Here is a 25,196-nt window from a genome sequence, read left to right as displayed (position 1 = left end):
TTACACTTTGATGTTCGATAGAAAATGTAATATTAAAGGTCTACTAATGTCTATGAAAATTCACGTGAAATCGGTTTTATTGGTTGTGTCACAGTTCGCAGGCAATAAGGTCGGGGGATAGCAACACTTGTTTCGTAAATCGGAACGATCCTGTATCCGACTGTAGCGGATTTGTCCTTTGGTTACGTCATTGGTATCTTCTTTGTATGATTTTTCTAGCTGCCGGTAAATGACAACCAGATATGTTATGCAGCAGATCAGAGTAATCTTCTTCGAGCCTTTGCTTCAACTTTTTAGTGGCTTCGGAGCGCGTTAATGGCTTTTCTAAGCCTTCGGATACGATTTGTAATTCCTCTTTTTCAATGCATCTGTAGAATTTAATTACACTTTGTAGAAGACAAAATGGTTGAAGAAACTGAAGTCAATCGTGAAAAAATGTTTCTCTCAGCGTGTGACGCGTATTCGCCATTCGGGAGATTTCAAATATTCTACGTATTAAAAAGGAAGAAAGGATGGAAGCGAAGGAGTAAGGAAGCATAAGAGTGGAGGATGGATTAAGGACTTACAGGGCGCAAGGTTGAGTGGGAGCAATGTACTTAATAGCGGGGACTCTCAATCGGGGACGTTTATCTTCATCAAGTCGTAGTTGTTGAGTCTTGGTGGCCCTGTCTACCCAATACACCTTGTGGAACATTTGCGTGATACGTTTCTCAATGATTCCCAGGTACAACATCACGTTGCTTATTGTTATTTGTTCATTGTCGCCTAGCAGTTCCAAAATCGCCGAATTGTCGCACCGTATCGCTTTGAACAACGAATCTATTCCTTTTATTAGTTTCTCCAATATGTCGTCGCACTGAAACAAATACCACGCACGCATTCGTCTAAAGGAAAGTAGATGATTCGCGAGCAAACTATCCACTTAATCGCGGTGTTCGACGTTCTAGGCTTTCAATGTTCGATAGGATTACTGGGGTATTACCTGCGTCACTTTTTCCTCGGCCGTATCGGCAAGAGCCGTCTGCTCTTCAAGTTCTGTCTTCAGTTTCTCCAATGTTTCGGTCTGCTCTTTACTTCGGTCTTCGTTAGAAACATTGGCCCCTTCTATTGCCGCAGTCAGCTGACCCATCCTCGACTGCAGACTCTCCAGCTCGTCGTTCAGTTCGTTTACATAGCTGAAGAGAGCAAAGTTTTCCTCCTCTTGCTTGATGAAATGTGCCGTCAGCTTATCGACTTCTTGCTGGCCTGAAAGATACAATAATTAGACATACTGGTTACTTACTCTTAGAAATTCGTGAGAAATTCGACGTATGCGATCGAGCTTAAGCACCGGTGTATTCTTTTATCATTTGCAAAATATTTTTATAATTTGCAATCATGGCTTGCTTCTCTTCCATCTTTGCCTTATTCTCAGCTGCACGTTTCGCATTTAAATCTGTCATTTCACGGTGCTGGCCCTTTACACCGAGGAATTCCTGCAGTTTCATTTCATTGTCCAATGTCCGCTGAAGTTCGCACATTTCCGATACGTGAGTCTTCAGGTCTCTTATTCCCCTTTAAATAAGTGAAGTTTATGATACACGTGCATCAAGATTATATTTAATTGTCGGAAGCAATGAAAATGCAATCGGTGCGTTAACTTTTCTAACACAACTGTAAATTAATTAATCGAAAGCTAGTAGATCACCGGATGTAACTACGCGTCATTGGTTCTAGATCGTTGCTCCCAGTTCATAGTTTCTAATTGAATGGCGAATAAGTCATTGTCCACGGAGTGCAAGGAACTTTCTGTCGATAAAACGACTCTTAAACTTATGAGAACAACCATTCAGTTCAGTTTCCGCGAAAATTGCTACGGGCTAAGAATGATGACAATGACGTTAGTTTATTGCTGTTTCGTGCGTACCTTTCGCGAAGAGCTTGGATTGTGTTCAATTCTTCGTCCCGCTGATTAAAAGCGATAGTAGCCTGCTCAACTAAATCATTAATTATTTGTTTCCCAGTGTTTAACTGAGAGATTGATTTGTTCCATAATGCCGTAAATTGTGCCCTCTCCTTGAGTAACGAATCAATTTCGTTGCGTACAAGTCCATTGTTAGCAATTATGCCATTGAACCTTTTCGTCATTACGTCCAGATTGTTTTCCAGTATTGTAATCGTCTTCTGTCGCTTCTCGGCAATGTCTCTTAGTTGGGTGTCCGTTCGGACTTTCATTTTCAATCCCGTGACCTCTTTCGAGAGCTAAAGAAAAATTATTTCAAGTTCCGAACTTCTTTTGCAACGCTCGACTTCTTTAACTCATTGACGTCATCATCTTTTCAATCCTATTACGGTCTTTCACAGTTAATCTCTCTGCGATGTAATTATGTTTTCATGTTTAACATTACATTGCATGTACAGCTGAATTGAAGACCGTAACAGAGTTGAATCACGACCAATACAAGCGCAAGCGATTCGCAAACCTTGCCAATATGTTTATCAAGTTCCGCAATTTCTTCTTTCTCATTCTTTATCATCTCGTCGTAATTGGACTGCATTTGCAAAAGGCATTTCAGCTTCTCTTCCATTTCTGCGTCCTTACGCAAGAATATCTTCGAGTTTGCAGTCTTGATGCGAAGCACAAGTTCCGCCTTTTCGTATTCCAAATGATCGATCATCTTAGTTTGACTCCGAAGCTGCAGCCTCGCGTCCTCTACACAAGCTGCTCGGTCATTCTCCATGATCCTGTATTGCCTCTTCAGCCTTGAAAGTTCAGCTCGTGCCAAAACCTCGAGCTCGTGCTCGTCCGGAGCTTGCTGATTTCTGAACGCCATCATTAAGGACTCAACTTCCGTTAACTATAATCTTGAACAACGTTGAACACAGTTAACACAATCAATTACAGAATAGAAGCACTTAACTACTTTGCTGAACCACATCTTTTGAATGATACTCGGAATACACGGGACACCACACAAGTATATTTAGAATCTGATTTATTGAATAATCAATTATTATAAATAATCGTAAGCCGCGTACTACTCGTTGTGTAAGATTGTTTTTATTGATTCGGTCTATTGCGAAAGGTTATGGCAACTCACTATTTATTTAACATTCGTAGAAAGTTACGCGCGCTGCATCAGAGATTACTACTGATATTCGGATCGTCCTCCTCCGTATTCGCGCCGCCTTCCACGCTGATGATCCAGAGGATCCACGGTGGAGAGGAAAACACTTTCCAGACGTGATCCTCGATGACGTTCAACGGCGACATTTGAGGAAGACATCTGCCACCCTGTATAGCTCCGCCAGCTGTACGTGCGCCACTGTTGTTCTTGTTAGTGCTTCCGGTTGCTAAGCACCCTTTCAGGAGTGTATTATAACAGGGATTTCGATTTGCCAAACATTCAAATGAATTTCTATCAGAAAAGAAAGTCGCGAATCTGAATAAACTTATTTGAACAATGATATATGCAAGATACGTAGATTTTTAGAAATGTTAATATTAACCGTTGCAAGGTAAACGTTTTTTGATAATCTTATGGTAGTTATGGCAAAATTCAACTAAATTCTTACGTATCACATCAATTTTACATATTTCTATTTCTTTGAGATAAACGGTGATTAATTAATTAGATAATGATTTAAATTGATTGAATTTAGATGGAAGATTCGTAATTTTAGGTTCAAATAGAACTACGTTCCGCCATTAGGGGTTAATATATGTAGTTGAAAATAATTTGTTGCCCATTCAGGTAACATCTGTTAACACATTCGCATCGGGCTATTTTTCCTTTTTTCATATAAGCCGGGATATTTTAGCAGTGCAAAGATATTTTAACATGTATGTATTAACACATTCACATCGGGATATTTTTCTTTAAATTTTCATACAAATCGGGGTATTTTAGCAATGTAACACTTCTTGCAAAACCAGAATAAATGCCACGTCATCCTTAAAGCACAATTGGGAAAAATGTTTTTCTTTCCCCTGAGAACTTCTTGTTTTACAAATTCGTTTAGCGTCGCGACGGAATTGCACTGAAATTGTATGTGTCACTTCTCATGAATCGCATTTTCTAACGCCTAGAAAGACTTGAACAATCTGAAGGAACGTTGTGCCAGTCATGTTTGACTTTAACTCTGACAATTTGCTTGGTTCGTAAAAAGCAGAATTGATGCTTCGTAAAGCGGGTACAAAAAATGTATCAACCAAAGAAGACGATAACGATAAAAATACCGTTATAGAATCGTAACGCAATCGGTTCAGCGGCTGTTTAAAATTTACAATCGTATGACACCTGAATCAACTTCGGCGACCATTTCCAAATGTAAATTTCAATTTGAATTCAAATGGATTATATCTCACTTCCTACGTGAAATATCCAATCTTAGTAAAATGCGATCAAAAACGTTTATAAACGTCCTGTATCAGTAATTTGTCCATCTTACTTATTCTAGATTATTTTATACTATACGTATTTCGCCAAATTATTTTATTCTATATTCGCTTTGTTAAATTATTTTACATTGTTTTATTCTGTATATACTTTGCCAAATTAATGAAGAAATGTTCATTTAACCAGGATCCGTTTTAATTCTGAAATAGAATTCAATATCGAAGAAAATTTTGTAAGAATAATACTTTGCACGAATGCGGAAAATACTTCTGTTATCTCTTATCACTGCACATTGGATTTTATGTATTTATATTAGTATATAATTTTACTTGGTTCCTGTGTCTTGCTTTTATTTTGCATAGAGATCCAGAACGGGAAAAATATGTTCTGCCATAATTTCCAATTCACAACATAGAATAAACTGAATTTTTCATATTTCAGAGACAGTATGACGAGTTGAAGCATCTGTCAAGCATAAAAAATGTTATACCGAAATTTTTTCGAACCGACGATAAAGGTAAATCGTAGGAGGATCTCGGCGTTAAATACGATTCATAGATTTCGTGAGATCGAGTCAGGTGGCGGTTCGACCAGGTGGGTTAAGTGGTGGGGGGACGATTGGTCGAGGGTATCGGCAAGGGAGAGGTTAGTATGCTTCCAGAGGGGAAGGTCGACAGGTCGATTGTCTTGTGCATGGAACGTTAGCAATCTTCTACGGAACGTCGTTCGTAGTTACCGGTGCGTTCTTCTACGATTTATTGGAGTTACCGTTCAATAAAAAGAAAAAAGAAGTATCGGCGTTACGTGAGATCGGTGATGAGACGCGAGAAAACCGGAAGTTATTCGACGGTTGAAACGGGCACGGCGAAACCTGTTCAGACGGCGGCGCAGCGCGGTCGCACGAAAACAGAATTACGATAGCTGCATTCGATCGAATTTCGCGGCGCGAGTGAACGTTTTCGCGGCGGAACCGAGACCGAGTGGAACGAATTACTTTCAGTCGGAGTGCCTCGGAGAGGTGGGAGGATCTCTACCTGGCCGAGAAGCACCGCGCGCACAATTCCGTAATATTTATTTTCTACTAGCGACTAGTGAGTGAGTCACTACCTGGCCGGCCACGGTGCGGCGAGCTGGTCGCCTCGCGTGCCCGCTTATTTCTGCGCGTGTTTCCTTGCGAACAGTGAGTTCATGGTGACGCTGCGAGTTAGTCCTGGTCATCAGTCAGTGGTATATAAACTTCGAAAAATGTTGTCGGTAGAAAAATTATTTTATCGAAGAGATCACCGAGTTTGGTGTGCCGGCAAGTATCTCAGTATATAAAAGTTCGTCGTTCCGCCTCTGTCTTCAATTAAGGATGACCCGAACGTGACTGTCAGTACCAAGAAGATTACATCGATATCCGTAGAAACGGAAGACACAACTACGGATCGCCACAGTACCCCTAATTTATCAGTGTAACGGTGCAGTGCTCAATAGGCGAGAGAGAATTTTACTGACGTTGGAATTTGTGTGCTAGTTATTTACATGTTCAGTGGAACCATGTGCAGCTCTACTGCTTATGTGCTCTTGAAAATGCATCAAGGATGATGTTAAAAGGGGGATGCCATTGTATTCTGCGTCAGCGTGTCTTGGAACGCGGTAACATTGTTGACTTTCTATCGGCCAAGTAGATATATAGTTGCTCTTTCGTGGCTCGCGTGTAGTAAGGGGGAAACGGAGCAGAACCGTAGTATTAGCCCCGTAATACAGTTTACTCCAATTCCTGTGCGTAAACCTGTCGACAGATTTATGGTACTTCTGCTGGAATATCGATCGTTTATACCATATCTCGATTACCGCGTACCAACAGTAATCTATGAAAACGATGGATAACACGACATTTCTAACGGAGAATTGTGTCGGTGAGTATGATCACAGCTGATCGTTTCCCGTAGTGAAAGACTTGTACCATCGATCAGAAAACCTGTTTGCATCCGATGTTACGTGCTGGCCCGAAGAAAAAGTGAACTTCGACTGGCTTATTACTATCGCTCGTGTCGCACGATTTATTGACAACGCTTGAAGGTGAACGTCGTGAGTCACAAGTCGATTATCGATCACTTCATTATTCCGTAATATTTTTTTAAGCAATCGTTTGACTCACTGTTGTATTATATGCGTACACAAACGCATAGGTATAACGATCCTCGCTGCAAGCACATTTGACACGATATTGTTTCCAAATACAAAGGGACTAGAATGGTACCTGTCGGTGTGCGTGCTGTCATTCATAATCTACACCGTCCAATTCGATACTGAATCGATTTCAAATTACCTGTGGGGGCAAATTCAACATTGTTTACGAGGATCAACGTTCTCGAAGAAACTTTCGGAGATGTTTTTATTTTTGAGCGTCTAATCATCACAATATGAATACCAATCGCCACGTAACATCGAATCGACTAGTCACGAGCTAGTTCGGTCGTATTGACTGACGTTTATCGTTCGTTAGCTAAACGTAACAAATGTTTCTGACGTACAACTGGCCGGCCACCTGGTCTCGTGTCTGTCGTTATTACCAACGACAGTAAAGGTCACGGTTTTACCGGAAGCTCAACATTCGAGTGACTGCCTCGAGTGCGCGAGGACGCGCGTCAAAACGAGATGCTGCCGAAAAAGGAAGGGCAACCGGAGCCCTATGCTCTCGAGGACATGATCTCCGATATACAGGCGAGACGAAATTCCTTAGATCATGAAGATCTCGAAGATCCGGTCGAGCTTCTGAAGAAACGGGATAGGGATTTAGTTCTGGCTGCTGAACTCGGCAATGCGCTACTCGAGAGGAACCAGGAATTGACCAAGCAGAGTGAAGCCCTCATTGAGGAATACTCGTCAAAGTTAGAGGTAGGTACTTTTATTTTCAACTTACTTTTTTGATGTTACAGTCTTCGCCTGTGGTTCTCGAACGTTGTCACGTGACTCTCGAACTGCTCCAAATTATTTGAAAAAATAATCGTTGCAATTTTATCTGGCTACATGTTGTTGGAAATGCCTTGTTTATTTGAACTAGATTATTTCGTTATCTGATATAATTTTTTTCATTTTATCTTTCATTCGATCAAATACTTTTTCCAATAAAATGCTCCTCGTTTTTACAATGTCAACATCGTCGCCAGCTTCGTTCGATAAAGTGTATTGATAAGGTTTATTTTAATTCATTTATGAATGTAAGTTATATGTTATGGTATTCCTAGAACAAGACGATACTATCATTTACTCATTTCGACAATTTTACCTGAAGTGGTTGAACAAAACACAACTTGAAGACCACTGGCCTAGATCGATGGGGCGTGTGTATTCATAGTTTGGAGTCCCAGGTGTGTAAAGTAGTGTTCTGAGAATACGAATGTCAGAACTGTACTGAATATTGCAAACTGTTAGAATATTTTTCGGATCAAGAATTCTTAGACAGTTATATGACTTATAAGTTATTTGACAGTTATTTGACTTACCAAAACATTGTTCCATAGTCAGTTTAGGTGTGGTGTCTGAAGAAACGAAAAAGGAATTCTTAAAAGAGCTACAGAAATTCTAATTAAAATTATTTTATATATTTTCTCAAGGAGGTTATACTACGAATTCAAAGTAAATAATCCTTTTCCGCAATGTTGACAGTAAACAACTTTCACAACTTTCATTTTTATAAGTTAGGTAATTTTATAAGTCCGGTAGGCTGATAGTTTCTTTATATTTAAACGATATTGAAGTCATTACAAATATTTTAAACAATTCGATGTTTGAATGTTTTAATTTTCGCACTAGCAATCTAGACTCTAGGCTATAGAAGTTATGCGGGTACCAACCTTTTACGTGGGTACTTTGAACTTTGTTTTATCAGAAGTTCAGGGCTTTTTGATAACATGATAATTTTAGCCCATATCTGTCGTTTACGGCGAATAACTTGTTGTTTTAATGCATTATTTATTATGGGATTTTCGCAGAGAATAATCTCTGTGACTGGTTGATTTATCATACAATGTAAATAATGAACGCCTCACTAATTATTTGCTTGAATAACTACACACGGTGATTTTAATTGCATCACTTTCTAAAATCATTTGAATACATCCTAGATCAATAATCCTTTAATTAGCGTCATGAGTTAATGATGTTGGTACGTCTGAATTTGAACGATCGGATACTGAAGCGTATCGGAAATTCTTTTGTTCCTTCCTTTGTTTTAGTAATTTTAATTGGTCTTTGTTGCTGTTGTTATTTAAAAAAGGAGTTGAATGTTGTTGTGGTAACAATGTTTAATAACAATGTTTTTAATTGATGAAAATATTATGAGAATTTTCAATCCAATAAGCAATCGCAAATTGAGTTTTTATTCATAAATATTTTTTAGAAGTAGCTTTTATTAGTAACCATTTCATTTTAACTACGCCTTCGTTGGAGAAGTGGGTAACACTGGTTATGAACCCTTCTGTCTGATAATACGATTACTAGATAATCGAGAATTAATTACTCACACGACAATATGCTTACTAATTACTGAATAATCTATAATATCATTAGACTATATTAGATTTTCGCGTGATTGAATAGAATGCTTTATAGCAATGTTGATGATCTTGCGGAAATTATAGCAGCAATAGATTTCACATGCATACATACATACATATGTTCATTTATAAAAATGACAGTAATAGGCTACGCAAATGCGGATAAAATACCGTAATATTTATACAATGACTGTACTGTAAAATACATTTTGATAGAATCTGCTCAAGAGCTAGTTTCACGCCTCCACATTTTTTGTTCAACTTCCAGCATGATTTAATATAACGGAGAAAGTAAATTTCTAAGTGTCTTGGTCTGCATAAAACTGCTCTAGAAAAATATGAATTTACATAATCAGCTGTCTAATCATTAGTCGTCCGAATCTTTCACTTTGTAATTACGAATCAAACCAAACGTGTATAGATTTCAATCCAAGTCTAATAAACATAATTATCAGTTATTCTGCACACCGCAATTTTACCGTAATCAACAATTAATTTTAACAATACGCATATATTTAAAAAATGCACGCTAATTATACTTGTAGCGAAATTTCCAGAACAAATTATTTTCCGTGAACGCGGTCACGAAGAAGAACTTCGAAATACGGAATGAGCAATAGAATTCATTAGAAAATTCTGTATAAAATGATATCTTAAAAGGTATGATATTATTGTCACGAATATCAATTTATTTATAAATTGTGCAACGCATTAATTTAATTCCATCAATCTGCGCCCGTATCGTTATATACGAGAAAATATCTGATAGTAGAGATACGATGAAGATAGAAGGAGCGGAAAAATAATATTAGATGAGATAATAAAGTCGGTTCTCAATTATCAAAATCAAACGCTTATACAGTAGCGGACATTAAGTTTAAGACCAAGAGTTGTAAATATGATTTTACCTATCTAGTTTGCATACGCGTAGTTTGTTTGTTACTATTTTTCGGTATAATATACAAACAATCATGCTCTCTCTATCTGTGAACACTTGGCTTTTGAAAATAAACGATATTGATTTTCATCAACAGTGCACGAACGATGCTCTGTTTTCTGGCAGACAAATAGTTTAAAACTAGCACTCTAACGCGACGTATTATTGTTATTGTCTCGTTATTTTACATCTTTGCGTGTTCCTTTTTCACTTTTACACTTTTTAATAAGTGTAAAAACACTTATTATCGTTGATAATAAGATATGTATAGCTAAACTATGGATAAAATTAGTTTTTTAGGGACAGACGAAAGAAAACTAGTTGTTACGTTATGCAAAGAAAATGAAACATTTTTAAAAATAGCAACGATATTAAATTGGTCAGTGACTTCTTGCAAGCAAGCGTGGCACAAGTGGAAGAAAACTGAATCTTTCCATGATTGCACAAAGCGAGGTAGACCACAAGAATCTACTGTCCACGTGGACCGTATTATTCATTGCTTAAGCAAAAAACACAAGTAATGTGCAAATTCACGTGAGAACTATTAAAAGACGACTCCAAGAGTTCGGATTGAAGGGACATATAAGAATAGAAAAATGCGGATCGCCATTATTGAAGCTCTCTAACACTGGACAGTTAATGATTGGCAAAAGGTGTTATTTTCAGATGAATCGAAGTTTAACTGATTATCATCTGATGGTGTACGGTATGTTAGACGTCGTATTGGTGAAGACCTGAAGCCAAGATGCACTTTAAGTACCGTAAAGCACGGTGGCGGAAACTTCTGTAATAATAAATATTATTACAGAAACATATTAAGAGAAACGATGCTACCATATACCAGCGACTGTTTTGGAGATAATTTCATTTTCCCCCAGGATAATGATTCAAAACACACGTCCAAGATCGTAAAAAACTTCTTTGCAAAAGAATAAATTACTTTGTTACCGTGATCATCGCAATCTCTTGACCCCAATTCAAACGAAAACCTATGGAGTATCGTGAAACATCAAGTGCAGCAATCAAAACCAAAAAAGCTCGGTGAGATTTCTTCGATAGTAAAAACTGCATGGAACAACATTTCAGTGAACCAGTATGTTATGTTAATAGACTCTATGCCAAAATGATGAGCAGAATTTTTACGAAGCCGAGGATACTCGACGAAATATTAACTTTTTAAATAGTATCAAGCTTTTCTACATGATAAAATACGTTTAATAAAAATAGTCTTAAACATTTGTTTCTTATTAAAAGAATAATTTTTCATTATTATTACATATTCTTCCAAATATGTTCATTAACATAATTTGTATTTTTGTAATAAATAAGTCGGAGTATGATGTTGTAATCAGTACAGGGCAAACCTTATATTCCTTATATAAATCTAATAAAACAATTAATCTCTTCATGCATATATCACGGTCTTAAACTTATGTCCGCTACTGTAACTCGAACCAAAAACAACTTCATTAACCCTTAATCGGTATATTGGAATCATGATTGAACCTTATATTGTGTTTCGATTTATTTTGTAGTTGGAGTTTAATTAACCATATCGTTATTGTTTTATACACATAGCTAAGAATAAAGTCCACCCAGGACTTTAAGAAATCTTAACATTTATAGTACAGGCCAATACAATTGCTATCTTTAAGGGCTAGGAAATTTTCAGCTTGGCATGTAATTTAGTTTATTAGACCAGAAATACGACAGTAAATATTTCATCCAAAACCGCTAAGAATGGTGAGAGAAGTGGTAAATACATTAGCGAAAAATATTAAACTGCAGTAAGATGTTACTGTGTTGCAATGTAGTTCTGTGGAATATAGAATTATCAGTTTTTGCAACAATTTTGATACTTGTGAAACATAGAATGTATGACGGGGAAATAAAATTTCAAATAATTGACGCCGGGAAACGTCGGTGGACTTTTTGCGTAAAGGAAAGGTTCTATTAGATTAATTGTGAGGGCGTGGTTTGCGTATAGTGTTCCCACACAGAACGGTATGTAATGTTTCATTACACCGAGAGCTCGCATTCAGGCGGCTGTATCAGACGTATTAATAGATCCGAAAACTTCCGAACGATCCATAATAGCACCCAATTACTTGGTCATCATTTTGTCTCACATGCTAATACGTAAAAGAATCTTGTCCTCTCCGTGCTACTGCGAACGGCAGTTTTTTTCCATAATTTTTCGTCGCTGTGGTGAGCTATGCAGGTGAAGGTAAACATAAATTAAAGGAAAATAACGGCGTTCGTGTTATCGCCGTTCTATATATCGGCAAAAGGTGAATAGAGTATTATGAAGCAGAAACAATCGATATGTCTTTCAGATACATTTAGTTAAAAATTGCAGATTCTTAGTTCGAGTTTAGTTTTTTTTCAGTGCACACGCAAAAATATTATATATGATTTATCAATGTGTTATAAAAACTTTTATTCTACACAATAGAAATTTGAATATCTAGAATCAATCAATTCCGACTTAAAGAAATCGCTGCTTTCTCAGGAAATCATTTAAACCAATCTTTGAACCAACATCTAAAAGTCGCGCATTCAAGATCAACCTCAAGTAGTTTTGTTCCTTTGTGACCTATTTTATATTCGTATGAAAGCATTGTACGATTTTATTTCCTTTTCACGGCAGAAAAGTATAGTACATAATAGACTTAAATGAAAAAATGTCTGGCGTGCTATCGTTTTTAGGTATAATAGATAGGAAAGTAGAAAATTTTCGAACAACTTGAGACAAATATTTCCTTTGCCTACCATTGATTCTTGTTAGTATGCATGTTTCGTAAAGTTTGTGTAATCAATTCGTAAAGATTGCGAGAAAGAAACAATGTGAAGGATTGAATTCTTTCTTCAGATCTTTAATATTGGAAATACATCAAACAGTGTACGAGAAAATTTGTGCATTAGAGGCGTTTCTTTCTCTTTAATTATTGTTCAAACATGTTTAAACGACTACAATCTTACGAAGAGTATACCGTTGTATTTGAGAGAGAGAGAGAGAGTCTACAGAATCTTTCTACATAAATTAATATACAAAAATTCGATTTTCCAAATGAAATTTTTCAGCAACTCAGAACAATGAAGTAATACAGTTTAAAGATTCGTATTTACCACCAGATAAGGTCTAAAAATCGGTTGCGGTGTTTTTGATGACAGAATTTATGTTAAAATAAAACACTTACAATCTGAAAATTATAGTCATAAAAGCTTAGGAGTTTACGATCTGACACAATAGTTACACCAGTTCGGTCGACGTTTCTTGCTTTTAGGAAACGCTTCCAGGCATCGTCCAAGCGGAACAGTCACGGTTACTCCTACTCATACTTAGAAAGACAAGCTATTCATTACCAAATGGTGAAGAGTGTTTTGCATTGCGTGTCCGCATCTTTCTAGGCTTTGAGGGGAAATTTTTATGTTGCTCGCCCGGAGAGTAAATGCGAAAACAAAAAAAAGAACGAATGAAAATCAGCGAATACAATACATTTCTCCGCGGATTTCGCCGGAATCGGGCCACGAGGTATGACTATGAATTTTCAATGCACTTTTTACGAGCATTGCGCGGCATTGCGCGGCATTGCGATCGCGGCACCGATACACATTTCTTTATCTACGAATTGTAATGGGAACGGAGCGATATTGTTGAGGTATGTAAATACATTGTGCGCTAACGAACTCGACGTCATCACTGATAACACTGTTGACGCTTGGTTTCATTTTTACGATTTGTCACTCGTGCTTGACATTTACTGCGTGTTAGTTTGCGCGTCTTTCCGATATTTGAAAGAATTTATATTATCTTCTGCACAATATACAGGGTCTCCCGGAATTCGTAGTACAACCGGGCAGGGGGTGATTCTACATAAAAAAAAAGAAAATATTTTGGTATAACATTTTTTCATCCGGAGCTCCGTTTTCGTGATAATCGACTTCAAAGTTTGTTCAACTTSTAAACGATTTRATACAATTTGCTTGTCCTGTATTTCACTGCTYCGCTTGTCTCGTGTYCGGGACAGTGTTTACAAACAGTGATAATTRTGCGRSTGAARYAATACRAAKTKTKTMAATAMYRATTAYTCMTKTTYKATYSKYYKYKRCKACTTAVWATWMSWWTGCYACMAWRATTKYYGRAMMTSWCGCTYYTWGACTGCTWCATWYATAAGWTYRCTCGATSAAWKRACAWSYKKAYAGMWTGWAMGWTATYATCRMWTKTTAMWYKTTTGAAWGMYWAGAKTAMTCWKRTCWTTCAAAMRWKTAAMAWKYGAWGATAWCKTWCAWKCTRTMMRSWTGTYMWTTSATMKAGCAAWCTTATRWATGWAGCAGTCWARRAGCGWSAKKTYCRRMAATYWTKGTRGCAWWSKWATWBTAAGTMGYMRMRRMSRATMRAAMAKGARTAATYRKTAKTTAMAMAMTTYGTAWYGTTTCMKCCGCAYAATTATCACTGTTTGTAAACACTGTCCCGRACACGAGACAAGCGRAGCAGTGAAATACAGGACAAGCAAATTGTATYAAATCGTTTASAAGTTGAACAAACTTTGAAGTCGATTATCACGAAAACGGAGCTCCGGATGAAAAAATGTTATACCAAAATATTTTCTTTTTTTTTATGTAGAATCACCCCCTGCCCGGTTGTACTACGAATTCCGGGAGACCCTGTATAATCAAGCGAACAATCGTGTTACATTATTGTTATTAAAATATTGTACAGCGACAAAGAGGTATTAAAAATTTCGGTTTGAAAAATAAATTATGGTTCTATTACATAACTGAAATCGTGAACTCGGTACAATTTTACTTCTGGTATCATATGGAATAGTGATATGGAGATTAAAGAAATAAAAGAGCGCTAATTAAAGGAATAACTAAGTTACCAGAATTAGTTGCTGATTCCTAGTAGTGCTACTTCCGCAATGATAATTAATTAAGTAGTTTTATTCAGTAAAACTGAGGAACGACTTCGATCGTATAAAGTCCTCTAGATGTACTTTACATCATTATAAACTTGCCTATTAGAAAGATTAAGCTAAATAGTTCAGACGACTGATCTTTTCCAAGGTTCTGGGGTAAGTGCCGTGCGGTCCAATACAGTTCTCTTACCAAAAAGCAATTCTGCTTTCCCTTCTTCGTGACCAGATCCTCCAAGAACAGAGTTTTCATTCTTTGGTAATGCAACGACGGTTGCTTGCCTTCTCTAACCACATTTTACATGAACAGTCAATGGCTCCACATTCGACAGCTGGGAGACTCAATGCGGTCATCAGCCGTCGCGTCACCTGTCGCCAGGACTGTTTACTCTCACTTATCCTTCGGTCCTCCCAATTCCAAATTTTCTTAAAAAGATACATTGCGCTAACATGCCAATCTATCTTTCATTCGAGTCTTAACAGAATGTCAAAATCATAGATTTTATTTTAAAGTGTTTGTGTAAAGGGAAAGCTACAATTTTCAAATACATGACAGTGTCAATGCTTCAATAACGTTCCAATTTTTAGCATTTTCTGCTCCTCCCTATTATATTAAATTTTATAGTATTGTACAATAATATATCGTTGTTGATTATTTTCTCAATATTTTTAATAAATAATTTCTTAATTTACGTTTTCATTAAATGTTGCAATTATCAGTTTTTATAAAATGTTTTTAATTTTATCTGAAACTTCATCGAACTACATCAACCAAATTTGATATTTTTTTCTCAGGTAGATACAACACTTTTAGTCAGCATATGAAAGGATTATGCAAAACCATATTACAAGGAAATGGAGAATCTTTGAAGCGTGTCCAGATTTATTATTACAATTCTTTGACAATCAAAAAACACCAGATGTCCTTTCGTGAATCATTGTATACCTGGAAGTAAGATTATGAAATTTCAATGTGCGAGAAAAAGCGCTCAGAGTCGATTCATCGAGGTCAAAGTTAGCGCCGAGAAGCTGATCAGGCTCCAGTAATACATATAATTGAAGACAAAGGGAGAGCATAAGCATACACGGAGCCGGTTCCCCTCGTCGAGGTCAAAAATAAGACGACAAGCAGAACGCGGAAAGATAGGAGACGGAGAACCGGGTACGCGGTTAGGCAGAGCGTAGTGCCGGGTATTGTCTTTGACGTTAGGTTGCTTAAGTGACTTGTTTCCACGCTTTCGTGGTTTTCTGTCCGTCGTCGAGGATTCGAGAACCCGTTGCGAACCGTCGCGACGTTTGCCCGAAGCCGCACGAATACTAATGTCTCTGGGACATGCAAAACTGGAAAAAATTGATGTCGTTGGTATCGTTCCGCGGTCCAAGCCATTTGCTTTTATGTTTTCCCGGCGATCCGGTCTGTTGTACATTCGCATATCAATTCCAGCGTAGCTTCAGCTCTTGCGTGAGCTTCTCCTGCGAAAAATACTCGTTGAGAGTTACCTAAACGGTGTTAGATCTCCTATAAAACCGCAGTTTCCGAGCGTGCTGCACTAGAATCATAATTATGCAAATACAGGATGTTCACTTCACTTTTTTCGTCCGCTAAAGAAACTGCGAGATGTAGGCTAATGCTAGAAATAAAACGTTTTGTCATTTCGCAGAATACAAGGACGAATATTGTTACTGGAGTAGAAACTGGTAACTTTTCTCTCATTTTGAATGGATTACTGTCTTAACGGTAGTGTTTCTTTTGTCTGGCTTCAGATTATTCGGAAATCCGATGAGTATTATGAGGGGTGGTATTTAGTTTTTTTCTTATTCGCATAATTGCTAGATTACAAATTTTTATGCACTTGTTATGTAATTTGCAAAAATTTAGTTGAATGTTTACCACAACATTTATGTATAATACTTTATTTCGAACACGCACGATCTCTGTCCTCATGTTAGGTTTAATGAAATAATTTGTGAGGAAAAAATTTACATAAATAGGCAGTTTAATCATTTTGATAATGCACTAGACACATCGTTAGTAGGTAAACAATGTTTAGAGTATTTTTACAGGAATAAAAAAACATTAAGCCCTTCGCATCTTGAAGTTCTAAAGAAAAAGAACAATTGACGTTCTCTGTTGCTCAACAGATCTGAACTTAGATAACGGAACACAGGATTTAATCTAGAAGCTACATTAAAAATCAAGTTCCTGCTACATGACATGAAAAATTAAATGTATGGTGATTCATGTTTAGCAGTCTACAAGAAAAAGATAGTAGAATAAAATTCTTCGTGACAATTATGGAAAAGTTCATGACTCTTTTATCTAACAAGGCACAAAATTCTGTTATTATTCTGTTATAAAATTTTTTTAGCATTTTTATAGTACTAGAAGTTTTATACTTCATGATACATATTTAGTTCATGAAATAACAAGTAAGTAATGTTCACAGAAATGCAAACACGAGTCTGTACAAATAACATAACATTCAGCTACAGAACCTTGTGCAACAAAGTCCACGGAATAGGTAACTGTGCGAGGTAGAACTACAAGTTTGTTACTATTAAGGCATATGGTACAAATACGTGTTTCCCATACAAAGATCCATTAGAAACATTTACTTAAAATTAGTGTTATATGGCTAATTGATCTCCGCGGAAGGTGATTCCGTAGAACAATCATTTTCGCGTGTAAGTCGTAGAAACGCGTCTTTCTTTCTTTCTTATGGTGCAATGACGTTTCTTCTGGACACGAGCGTGTTTTCTTCGTAGCGGATTTCTACTTCGTTTCCGCACATAATTATCGGTTACGTGAGACAATTTCATGAGAATGCGCAAATCGCTTGGAACAGACCGAACGGTGCAAATCGCGTGATAATTGACTTGTCACCAACCATTCTTCACACTCGATTACGCGATCCTTGGCGTTGTGAACCGTCGACGAGATAGACACCGTCCATCGATCGATTGCCTCGATAAGCGGCGATGTTTGCGCGGTTGTTCCCTACGTTACGCGCGCTCGAATGTTCGCTGAACTCGCGAACGCATCGTCCGGGTGCTGTGGGAAAACCCATTAATACGTTTTTCACGTCTGCTCGCTTTTCATTTTGGTTGCTGTTCCGTTTTTTTGTTCGCTTAATTCCCGACGATTTCACTTTCGCGATGCCAATGCGCCCGCGCACCTCCCCCGGTTCATGATCAGTGCGCGCGAATTTATGCATTGGCTCGTGTGAACACGTGTAAACAGAAGGCGCGTGCATAAACTATAAACGAGATGCGTGCATAATGTCTACCATCGTTCTGCGTGCCTTTGATTGTGCGGACAGGGTGATGCATTTCCGGATGTTTTTAATTAGACCCTGCCGTGCTGTTTTTATGGACTACGGATCCGGCGATGTATCGCACGTGCCGTCTATCATTAAAAATTGCTTACGTAAACAATGCCTGCTAGAAAGCACTCCGAGCCGGGACTCGACCGTTTTCTCGACATCGATTTTACAAAAGTTATTGGACAGTTTTACGATACGGAATTCTTGGGTAATGGATCTTGTGGAATTATCAACAGAAATTATTGCGATTGGTGCTGTTATATTGTTCTCGGATTTTGTATATTTGCGGCTAACAAAGTTTTGTATAATATGGTCAGATTATTTATGTTGGAATTGAATTTGTATAACATTGTAATGTAATGTTAAGCCAATTTGAATGCCTTTTGATTAATACCTGAAAAATCGGGTTAAAACATAATTCGGCTTGGTTTTGTGCTTTATCACTAAAAAAATAAAATCTATTCATGAGTAGAAGAATTTGTGACTTATCAAAATCTTGAGGGAAAAACCAAATCGAAACTTCCATGGAGATTCAATCCGTTTCATGATAGCTCTGCGATATTTTAGCGTGTTCGTTCAGCGATGATTATACCATTGAAAATTTGATTAGGGAATCCCTAGTTGTTAGTCATTGGTTCTTAAAAGATTATTGTATAAGCAGCCAAGGGTAGGTTGAGCATTAAAAACAACCGTTGAGCTCGTTAAGGATAGAATCAATGGTATGAAACAATTTCTTTTTTAAGTTTAAAAATGTGTGTGGGTTTCTTAAATAATGCGAAAAGCTGAATATAAGTTACCAATACAGTCAATGAAATGATGTGTATTGTTTTTAAAAATCGCCAAAAACATATCATACATTTATATATTTATATTTATGAGAAATCCTGGGTTATTAAAATTAACTGTCGGACTCGTGAGTACAGATTCGACTTTTTGTGATACCGATTTCGAGGGTCAAAGACTTGACTCTAGTGAAAAAGTTATTTCTTCACCATTTCCCAGCTGAATTAGACTACCTGCAATCAGCAACAAGGATATAAATCCGTGTAGACCCGTACCTCCAGTTTCAATAGGGACGTGCCACGAGATTCTGGTCAAAAGATTTTCAAGACATGCGGCTTTCCTTAGTGGCTTTTTAAACCGCACGTTAGAGGCTTCTGGCAAGGTCAATCCGGCGAGAATACGGCTTTATGGGGACCCAGGTTAATAGGTACTGGCGAGCAAACGCGCTAATCGGTGAGCCGATTACCTAGGACACGTTTCTCTTTCAATGTTCGGTCGACGGCATCGATGCATTGCGGAGCATGCATTTATTTGAATAATAACGTTCTTGAAATGCCGTGGGAATCCTTCCGTAACAGAGCTGTGAAGAATGATACGTTTTAGTGATTAGAACAGAATCTTAATAACTGTTGGCAGTAATCGGTGTTTATGTGGGAAGCCGTTGATTACAGAGACGGAAAAATATTACTTAAAAGAAAATACAGATCTCTTAATGCTTTGACTGACAAGAATTTTCTGGTTTCTCTCAGAAACAAATTAGTTAGTCATAATGCTTTTCTGAGTAATTGCCAGAATGCAGATTTTATGCATTCAATAAAAATGAATTTAAGGACATTGTTACATTGTTTTTAATGAACTACGATTACCAAAAGAGAACAAAGTTTTTCATTGAATTTATATTTGTTACAATTAACTTAGATAATTTTCATTTTGCACACAGGTCCCCAGTGTAATTATTATAAACATTTGACTTATGCGTATCTTATGAGTCGTTTAATATAGGTTAATTCTGCAGAAAAGTTTTTTTTTAATTATATAAAGTGACTTGACTAGATTAGTAATAACATTTTTTCGACTAATAACCGAGTTATAAAATATATGTATTTTCCTTTTTTTACCATTATATGTCTGCTGATATATTCCTGTCACATCTATAGTATGCAAATAACTGTTTACTATTTCCACTGAAAATGAACGTTAAATATACATACTCTCAGGCTGCAACTTTCGTATAATGCTAATGCCATTGTGAGTTGTTCGAGGGTTAAAGTTTTCTGATGTGCAGGATAAGAAAAGTAACAATAGCTTTTTCAACCTGCTCAGTGTGTTCCAGATAATATTGTGTATTCGAAACTTCGATTCATTACATTGTGGGAACTCTAATAGGCAACATGGCGCGTCCGCTGTATAAAATGGAGTACTTGAAAAGAAAGTGTATAAAGATATCCAATATTTTCTAGACCATTCTTGGAGAATATTGGAATTTTATTTATTTAGGCACAACTTTTCCGATTAGCAGCACTTCCGAGTAACTGTCGCGACAACAATTATTAACCCTTAACGGACGAGAGGCAACTCTCAGCAGCCACTGTTTCGCGCGTCAGGACGAGTGGCGAGTGAGAGAAGACGCGCGGTGTTTATGTTAACATAATTTGTATGTAAATTATATAATTGCATATAGTTGCATATAATCGTATATAAATTATATTTGTATTACGTACAAATTAAAAAAATTTATATACAAGACAGTCAACACATCCGAGAAAATCGCCTCGACCTGCTACCTCACTTAGTCGGAAAAGTCGTCGTCCGCTAAAGGTTAAACAGTTTCTCCGTTTTACGCATAGTAACTTCATCAGCATGTGAGACTACAGACAGTTGCTTTACACTCTTCTTACACCTAGTACACCCTAACGAAGCTTAAGCTCTCCTGACGGAGATTTCGGGTAATAATCCTATAATAGTAATAATTCTCTTTCATCAATATTTATGCAGCCAAATAAATATAGCAATACAATAAACATAAACTTCTTTTGTTTTCCTTACAAAATGATTATAATCGAAAAAGTTCGAATCATTGTAATTGTCAAGAAAATGATGCAGCAAGAGTCCGATAAAAAAGCGTGGCAGATACAGTATTAAGACTACACGCCATCTGCGAACAACTAGAATCACGTGACAAGCTCGAAGAAACGGTGTCCCACTACAATTCTAGCCACTTTCGAGAGATAAAAAGAAAAAGGTTCCACGCGAGTCCTGGTTTCGACGAGGAGTTCCGCGATCCTTTCGACAGAACGCGGATTTTTCGACCTGCGGTCACGAACGGGGTTGGAAAGAAAGAAGCGGGTCAGAAACGATGAAATTGAGCCGCAGCGCGCTCGCTTCTCGTTATTGTATAATTGGCCGCCTGAAAGCGGCAGCGGCATAATCGTGGTACCGTGTCGGCAATAAAAAGCGGCACTTACAACGGCTAGCAAAGACGGAGATCTAGAAAGCCGAGATTCCACGAGCTCCTTTTATTCGACGACCTGGGAATCTCCAACGCGCGAATTACGCGAATCGCTGGTAGTGCTCGCTGCTCCAGCGCGAGCTTATTCAGCCTATTACAAATTAAGATCAGCCATTAACCCCGCTATAATGTGGCGTATGCGTGATAATTAGCAGCAAAAACTACGTAGACTCGAACCCCGCACTTTCGTACTCCTCGAGGCTCTCGTGAACGGCGCTCTGAAATCGATCAGCTTATGCTGCGTTACTATGTGATGGAGTCTTAAATATTTATCGTAGTTTGGCTCTGAGATTCCGCTTCGCCGACCTCTTTAAACTCGTCTGGTGGAAAGTTAGGAATCTCTCGGTGAATTGACAGAAACGCTGCATATAAATAAATAATTAATTAATTTCGGAAAGGCTAGGACCAAATATTGGCGAAAATGTGAAGATTGAAAAAATTAGAAATGAAAATATGACAGAGGTAAGATTAATGAAAGTATCTATCGAGTCCGTTGCCTGCTATAGTCACGCTGTCAGTTCCAAACGATGTGCTGTACAGCGTAGAGAAAGAATGCTGTGTAACTGAAAGTTAGAAATTATTCACTTTTATGTCTGTCAAGAGTCGGTTAGATTAGGAGAATGCTGTTCCTCTTTGCTCGGTTTACTAGAATAATAACAAAATCATTTATTCTTCTGACTTCAAAGGCAGCATATGGTTTGATAGTTGCGTGCGCAATTGGAACAATATTTCAATATTTACTTTAAAGCGTATCGCTAATACTTGCAGATTCTATGGAAGCAAACTTGCAAATAATCAGAATGATGTTTTTGAAAGTATTTCTATAGTATGTATTATGTATCATTCAACATCTCGTTTCTAATTTGTTGCCTTCATTTTGTTCAACGATCATCTACTTTCACAATTAATATTGACGTTTACATAGGAAACGTGTTTCCTTCAAATAAGTAATTTCTCGTATCGTAACCCGTTGGTTCTCATACGTAAGCCTCATTATGTAAAGATCCTTTCCCCTTAAAAGTTCTTGCGAAATAAATGCACCCATCGTGAAATAATTAATGAGCAGTCGTGGCCTTTGGCCAGTCTAGCGAATGACAAGCTACCTTTTATTTATAGCAGCCAGGCGAAATGTGTTCATAATGCAGTAAGGTTTGAATACTGTGATGAACAAAAGTGTTCGAACATTTGTGTCATTTTACACAGACATTAATAGAGCAACTCAATTGTCTTTATGTTGTTTGCGGTATACATATGGTATGTAGGCATATACAGCATTATCGAGATAATCAAAATGTATTATAGGCTACAATAACTGCAATAATCATGTAATTCTCAATACTAACTGTCGTACTCATCATTTTACGAAAGCTGATGATACTTCCATTATACACGTGCAACAGTTATGCTGGAAAAATTGATATCTGTATGAAGATCAGCACGATTCAATTGTGTACGTAGTTCATCGCTGATCATTCTGGATCCAATTTGTTCTTTCTATTCAACGCGAGATCTCACACGTTTGCGATTCTGTGAGAAAATGTGGTTCGAGAAGTTATAGAGGGCTCTCTTCAGGGCTGTGGCGCGAAGTTTTTCGTATAGTCGCTATTTACTATCTAGCGAACGTTCGTAGGAAAGTGCCTTGCGAGATCGCGGTTAGGTGATTATGGGAGGATCCGGTGCATTACGCCTTTCCCTTTAAATATTTATCGCATTTCCTACGAGAGCTTGACTAGCTCTCTGTCGAATGCGCCAGACGCGAAACAGCTCGGCCGCTTTTCACAATTGTACGCTCAGGTAAATTAACACGGCTCGCTGGCCTTGCCGTGTATTTGGTCTTTCGGGGGTCTTTCTTCCCTCAAAATGCCCTGCAGGAATTTCGACTCTGCAAAGAGACCTTACTCGTTCTCTCAACGTTAGCTAAACATGGGACCGCTTAACGAACTGTCCAAGATCGAATGGTTCTCGACCCTTCTCGTCACTCTGAGAAATTGTTCTTTGTGTCAGAGCCGGTTGGGACAATTGTAGACGAAAGATAGTAGGGGGTCGCCGAAAACTTGGTTATTTGCACTACAGGTAAACGACGCCTCTGTAAATAAAGTTCAATTTATTTGGGCCGGATGTAATTATATGATAAAAATGTGTATCCTACGAGCACTTTTAATTTACTAATATAAATCTTCAACTTAGACTCACGTTTTATTTATTTTTGTAGGTTAATCTAGTTCAGAACATGCTAACATGAGAGCGCTTGCAGATTGAGTAAGCAGTACATTCTTTTCCTCGAAACTGTTAAATTTTTAATAAAGTTTATTCATATACACTGCTTAGATGTGACTTGAGATACCAATGACGAAACAATGCAAAAAGCAGGGATTCACAGTTATTCGGTTCCACAGGTGGTGCTCTAACGATAATGTCTCTCTGACAATGAGCTTCTTATCGGTGGTACAACTTATCATGCTGGAGTAACGATTTCTTTAATTAATTAAATTGGGCGACGTTCGTACAGGGCAACAGGAAAGCTACACCACTGGGCTAATTGAAACGTCCTGCGTGTAACAGGCCTAATTCCACACGGACCGGGAAACAAATACTCGTTCCCAGTCGCAGCAGGGCTAATTGCGCTGAAACAAGGAGATGGCAGAGATGTGGCAATCTAACGTCTAGATAGACAGCGAAACAGACCGGAAGTTCTCAAAAAAGTAAACCGTTAGCTCGGAATGTCGGAGGAGCGTTCTACCCTCTTTCCTCAGCTTGTTTGCCCGTTCTTGCATCATGATTAACCGCCTGGCGTTAGCGACTCGACGAATCTTTTGTATATCTTTCGTTCTTTCATACATTATACCTCAATCAGTCCATTAATCCATTCACACTTGACTGAAAAATTATTGAAATCAGCAACGTTTCTGGCTTTTCAGCAGTGTCAGAAATTTTTAGGAACGCAAAGGAAACTCGAGGCGTAACAACACTTCTCTCTTGAACATCGCTTTTAACAGCTCCGCGCTTAGTTTGAGTAGTCTGTCTTGTAGAGTAGCCTACAGTGAATTGGATGTTTCAGAAGGTCTCTGTTTGAGAAGCTGCAAATAAAATGAAGAATTCCTCTTTTAATTGTTTCATTATTTTTGACACTTAAAGATGTTCAATTTTTAATAGCATCTTTAAACGACAATCATTTTTTATAACATTTCATTTTAAACGCAACTATCCAAATTGACATATCAAGGATCATAAGTACTTGCAAGCTGATAGATTAAAGAAAATTACTTAACTTTTTAGCTGGCAATTACGAACAAGCTTCTCACTGAAGAATACTAATTTTTGTGTAACAAAAAATATGTATTAATTTAGATCAATTTAGAAGACGCTACTGAAAGAAAGTGCGCGCACAGGGATGAATAAAATATGTGCAGTAGTGCAAAACAGTTTGTACAAGAAATAGAGTAGTAAATTATCTATTTGGAAAATGTATTCAGATGGTAAATAACTCAGATACCAGAGGTTCAGTTAATCGAGGTTCTATTGTACTTTGATTTTAAACATTGTACAGCTAAAATATTAAGTGTGAGGACTTTTACTACCACCATGTAGATCAATACTGCGAACAGTTTAGCACCTTTCGAACGAAGTTTTCCTGTTCACGCGCTTCACCCTGTATACACATTACTTTCCTGGAATCGTGACCGTTGCGCTGAGCCACGCCACTGGTTCCGATGTTCCATCTCCATAGCCGGAAGAGATTTCGTGGAATACTTGCGGATCTCACGCGATCGGTAGCGATTAAAATCTCTCCTGAAGAGCTGGA

The 25,196-nt window shown here is 37.6% G+C and overlaps 2 protein-coding genes across 3 annotated transcripts in view; one reads left to right on the top strand and one right to left on the bottom strand.

The window, feature by feature from the left end:
• Positions 1-264: 264 nt before the first annotated feature.
• On the bottom strand, positions 265-3,405 carry LOC144476443 (coiled-coil domain-containing protein 63). Of its 2 annotated transcripts, XM_078193385.1 has the most exons (6): positions 3,081-3,405; positions 2,463-2,844; positions 1,907-2,241; positions 1,331-1,554; positions 983-1,245; positions 265-856 (listed from the first exon to the last, which is right to left on the bottom strand). In XM_078193385.1, the coding sequence occupies exons 2-6, from the start codon at positions 2,814-2,816 to the stop codon at positions 563-565; spliced, it is 1,470 nt and encodes a 489-aa protein (XP_078049511.1). In that variant the 5' UTR covers positions 2,817-2,844; positions 3,081-3,405; the 3' UTR covers positions 265-562. The 2 variants fall into 2 exon arrangements, with proteins under 2 accessions (XP_078049511.1, XP_078049510.1); XM_078193384.1 differs by having other exon boundaries at positions 2,463-3,405.
• Positions 3,406-4,907: 1,502 nt separating this feature from the next.
• LOC144476305 (uncharacterized) overlaps positions 4,908-25,196 on the top strand; it is a 46,349-nt gene continuing 26,060 nt past the window's right edge. Inside the window, exon 1 of the mRNA XM_078193041.1 lies at positions 4,908-7,262. Within this exon, the coding sequence (XP_078049167.1) occupies positions 7,023-7,262 (240 nt within the window). The 5' untranslated portion in view covers positions 4,908-7,022. The remainder of the gene's footprint in view (positions 7,263-25,196) is intronic.

Source organism: Augochlora pura, chromosome 10 (assembly GCF_028453695.1).
Source record: "Augochlora pura isolate Apur16 chromosome 10, APUR_v2.2.1, whole genome shotgun sequence".
Taxonomy (NCBI): domain Eukaryota; kingdom Metazoa; phylum Arthropoda; class Insecta; order Hymenoptera; family Halictidae; genus Augochlora; species Augochlora pura.
This window is presented reverse-complemented; position numbering and strand designations above follow the sequence as displayed.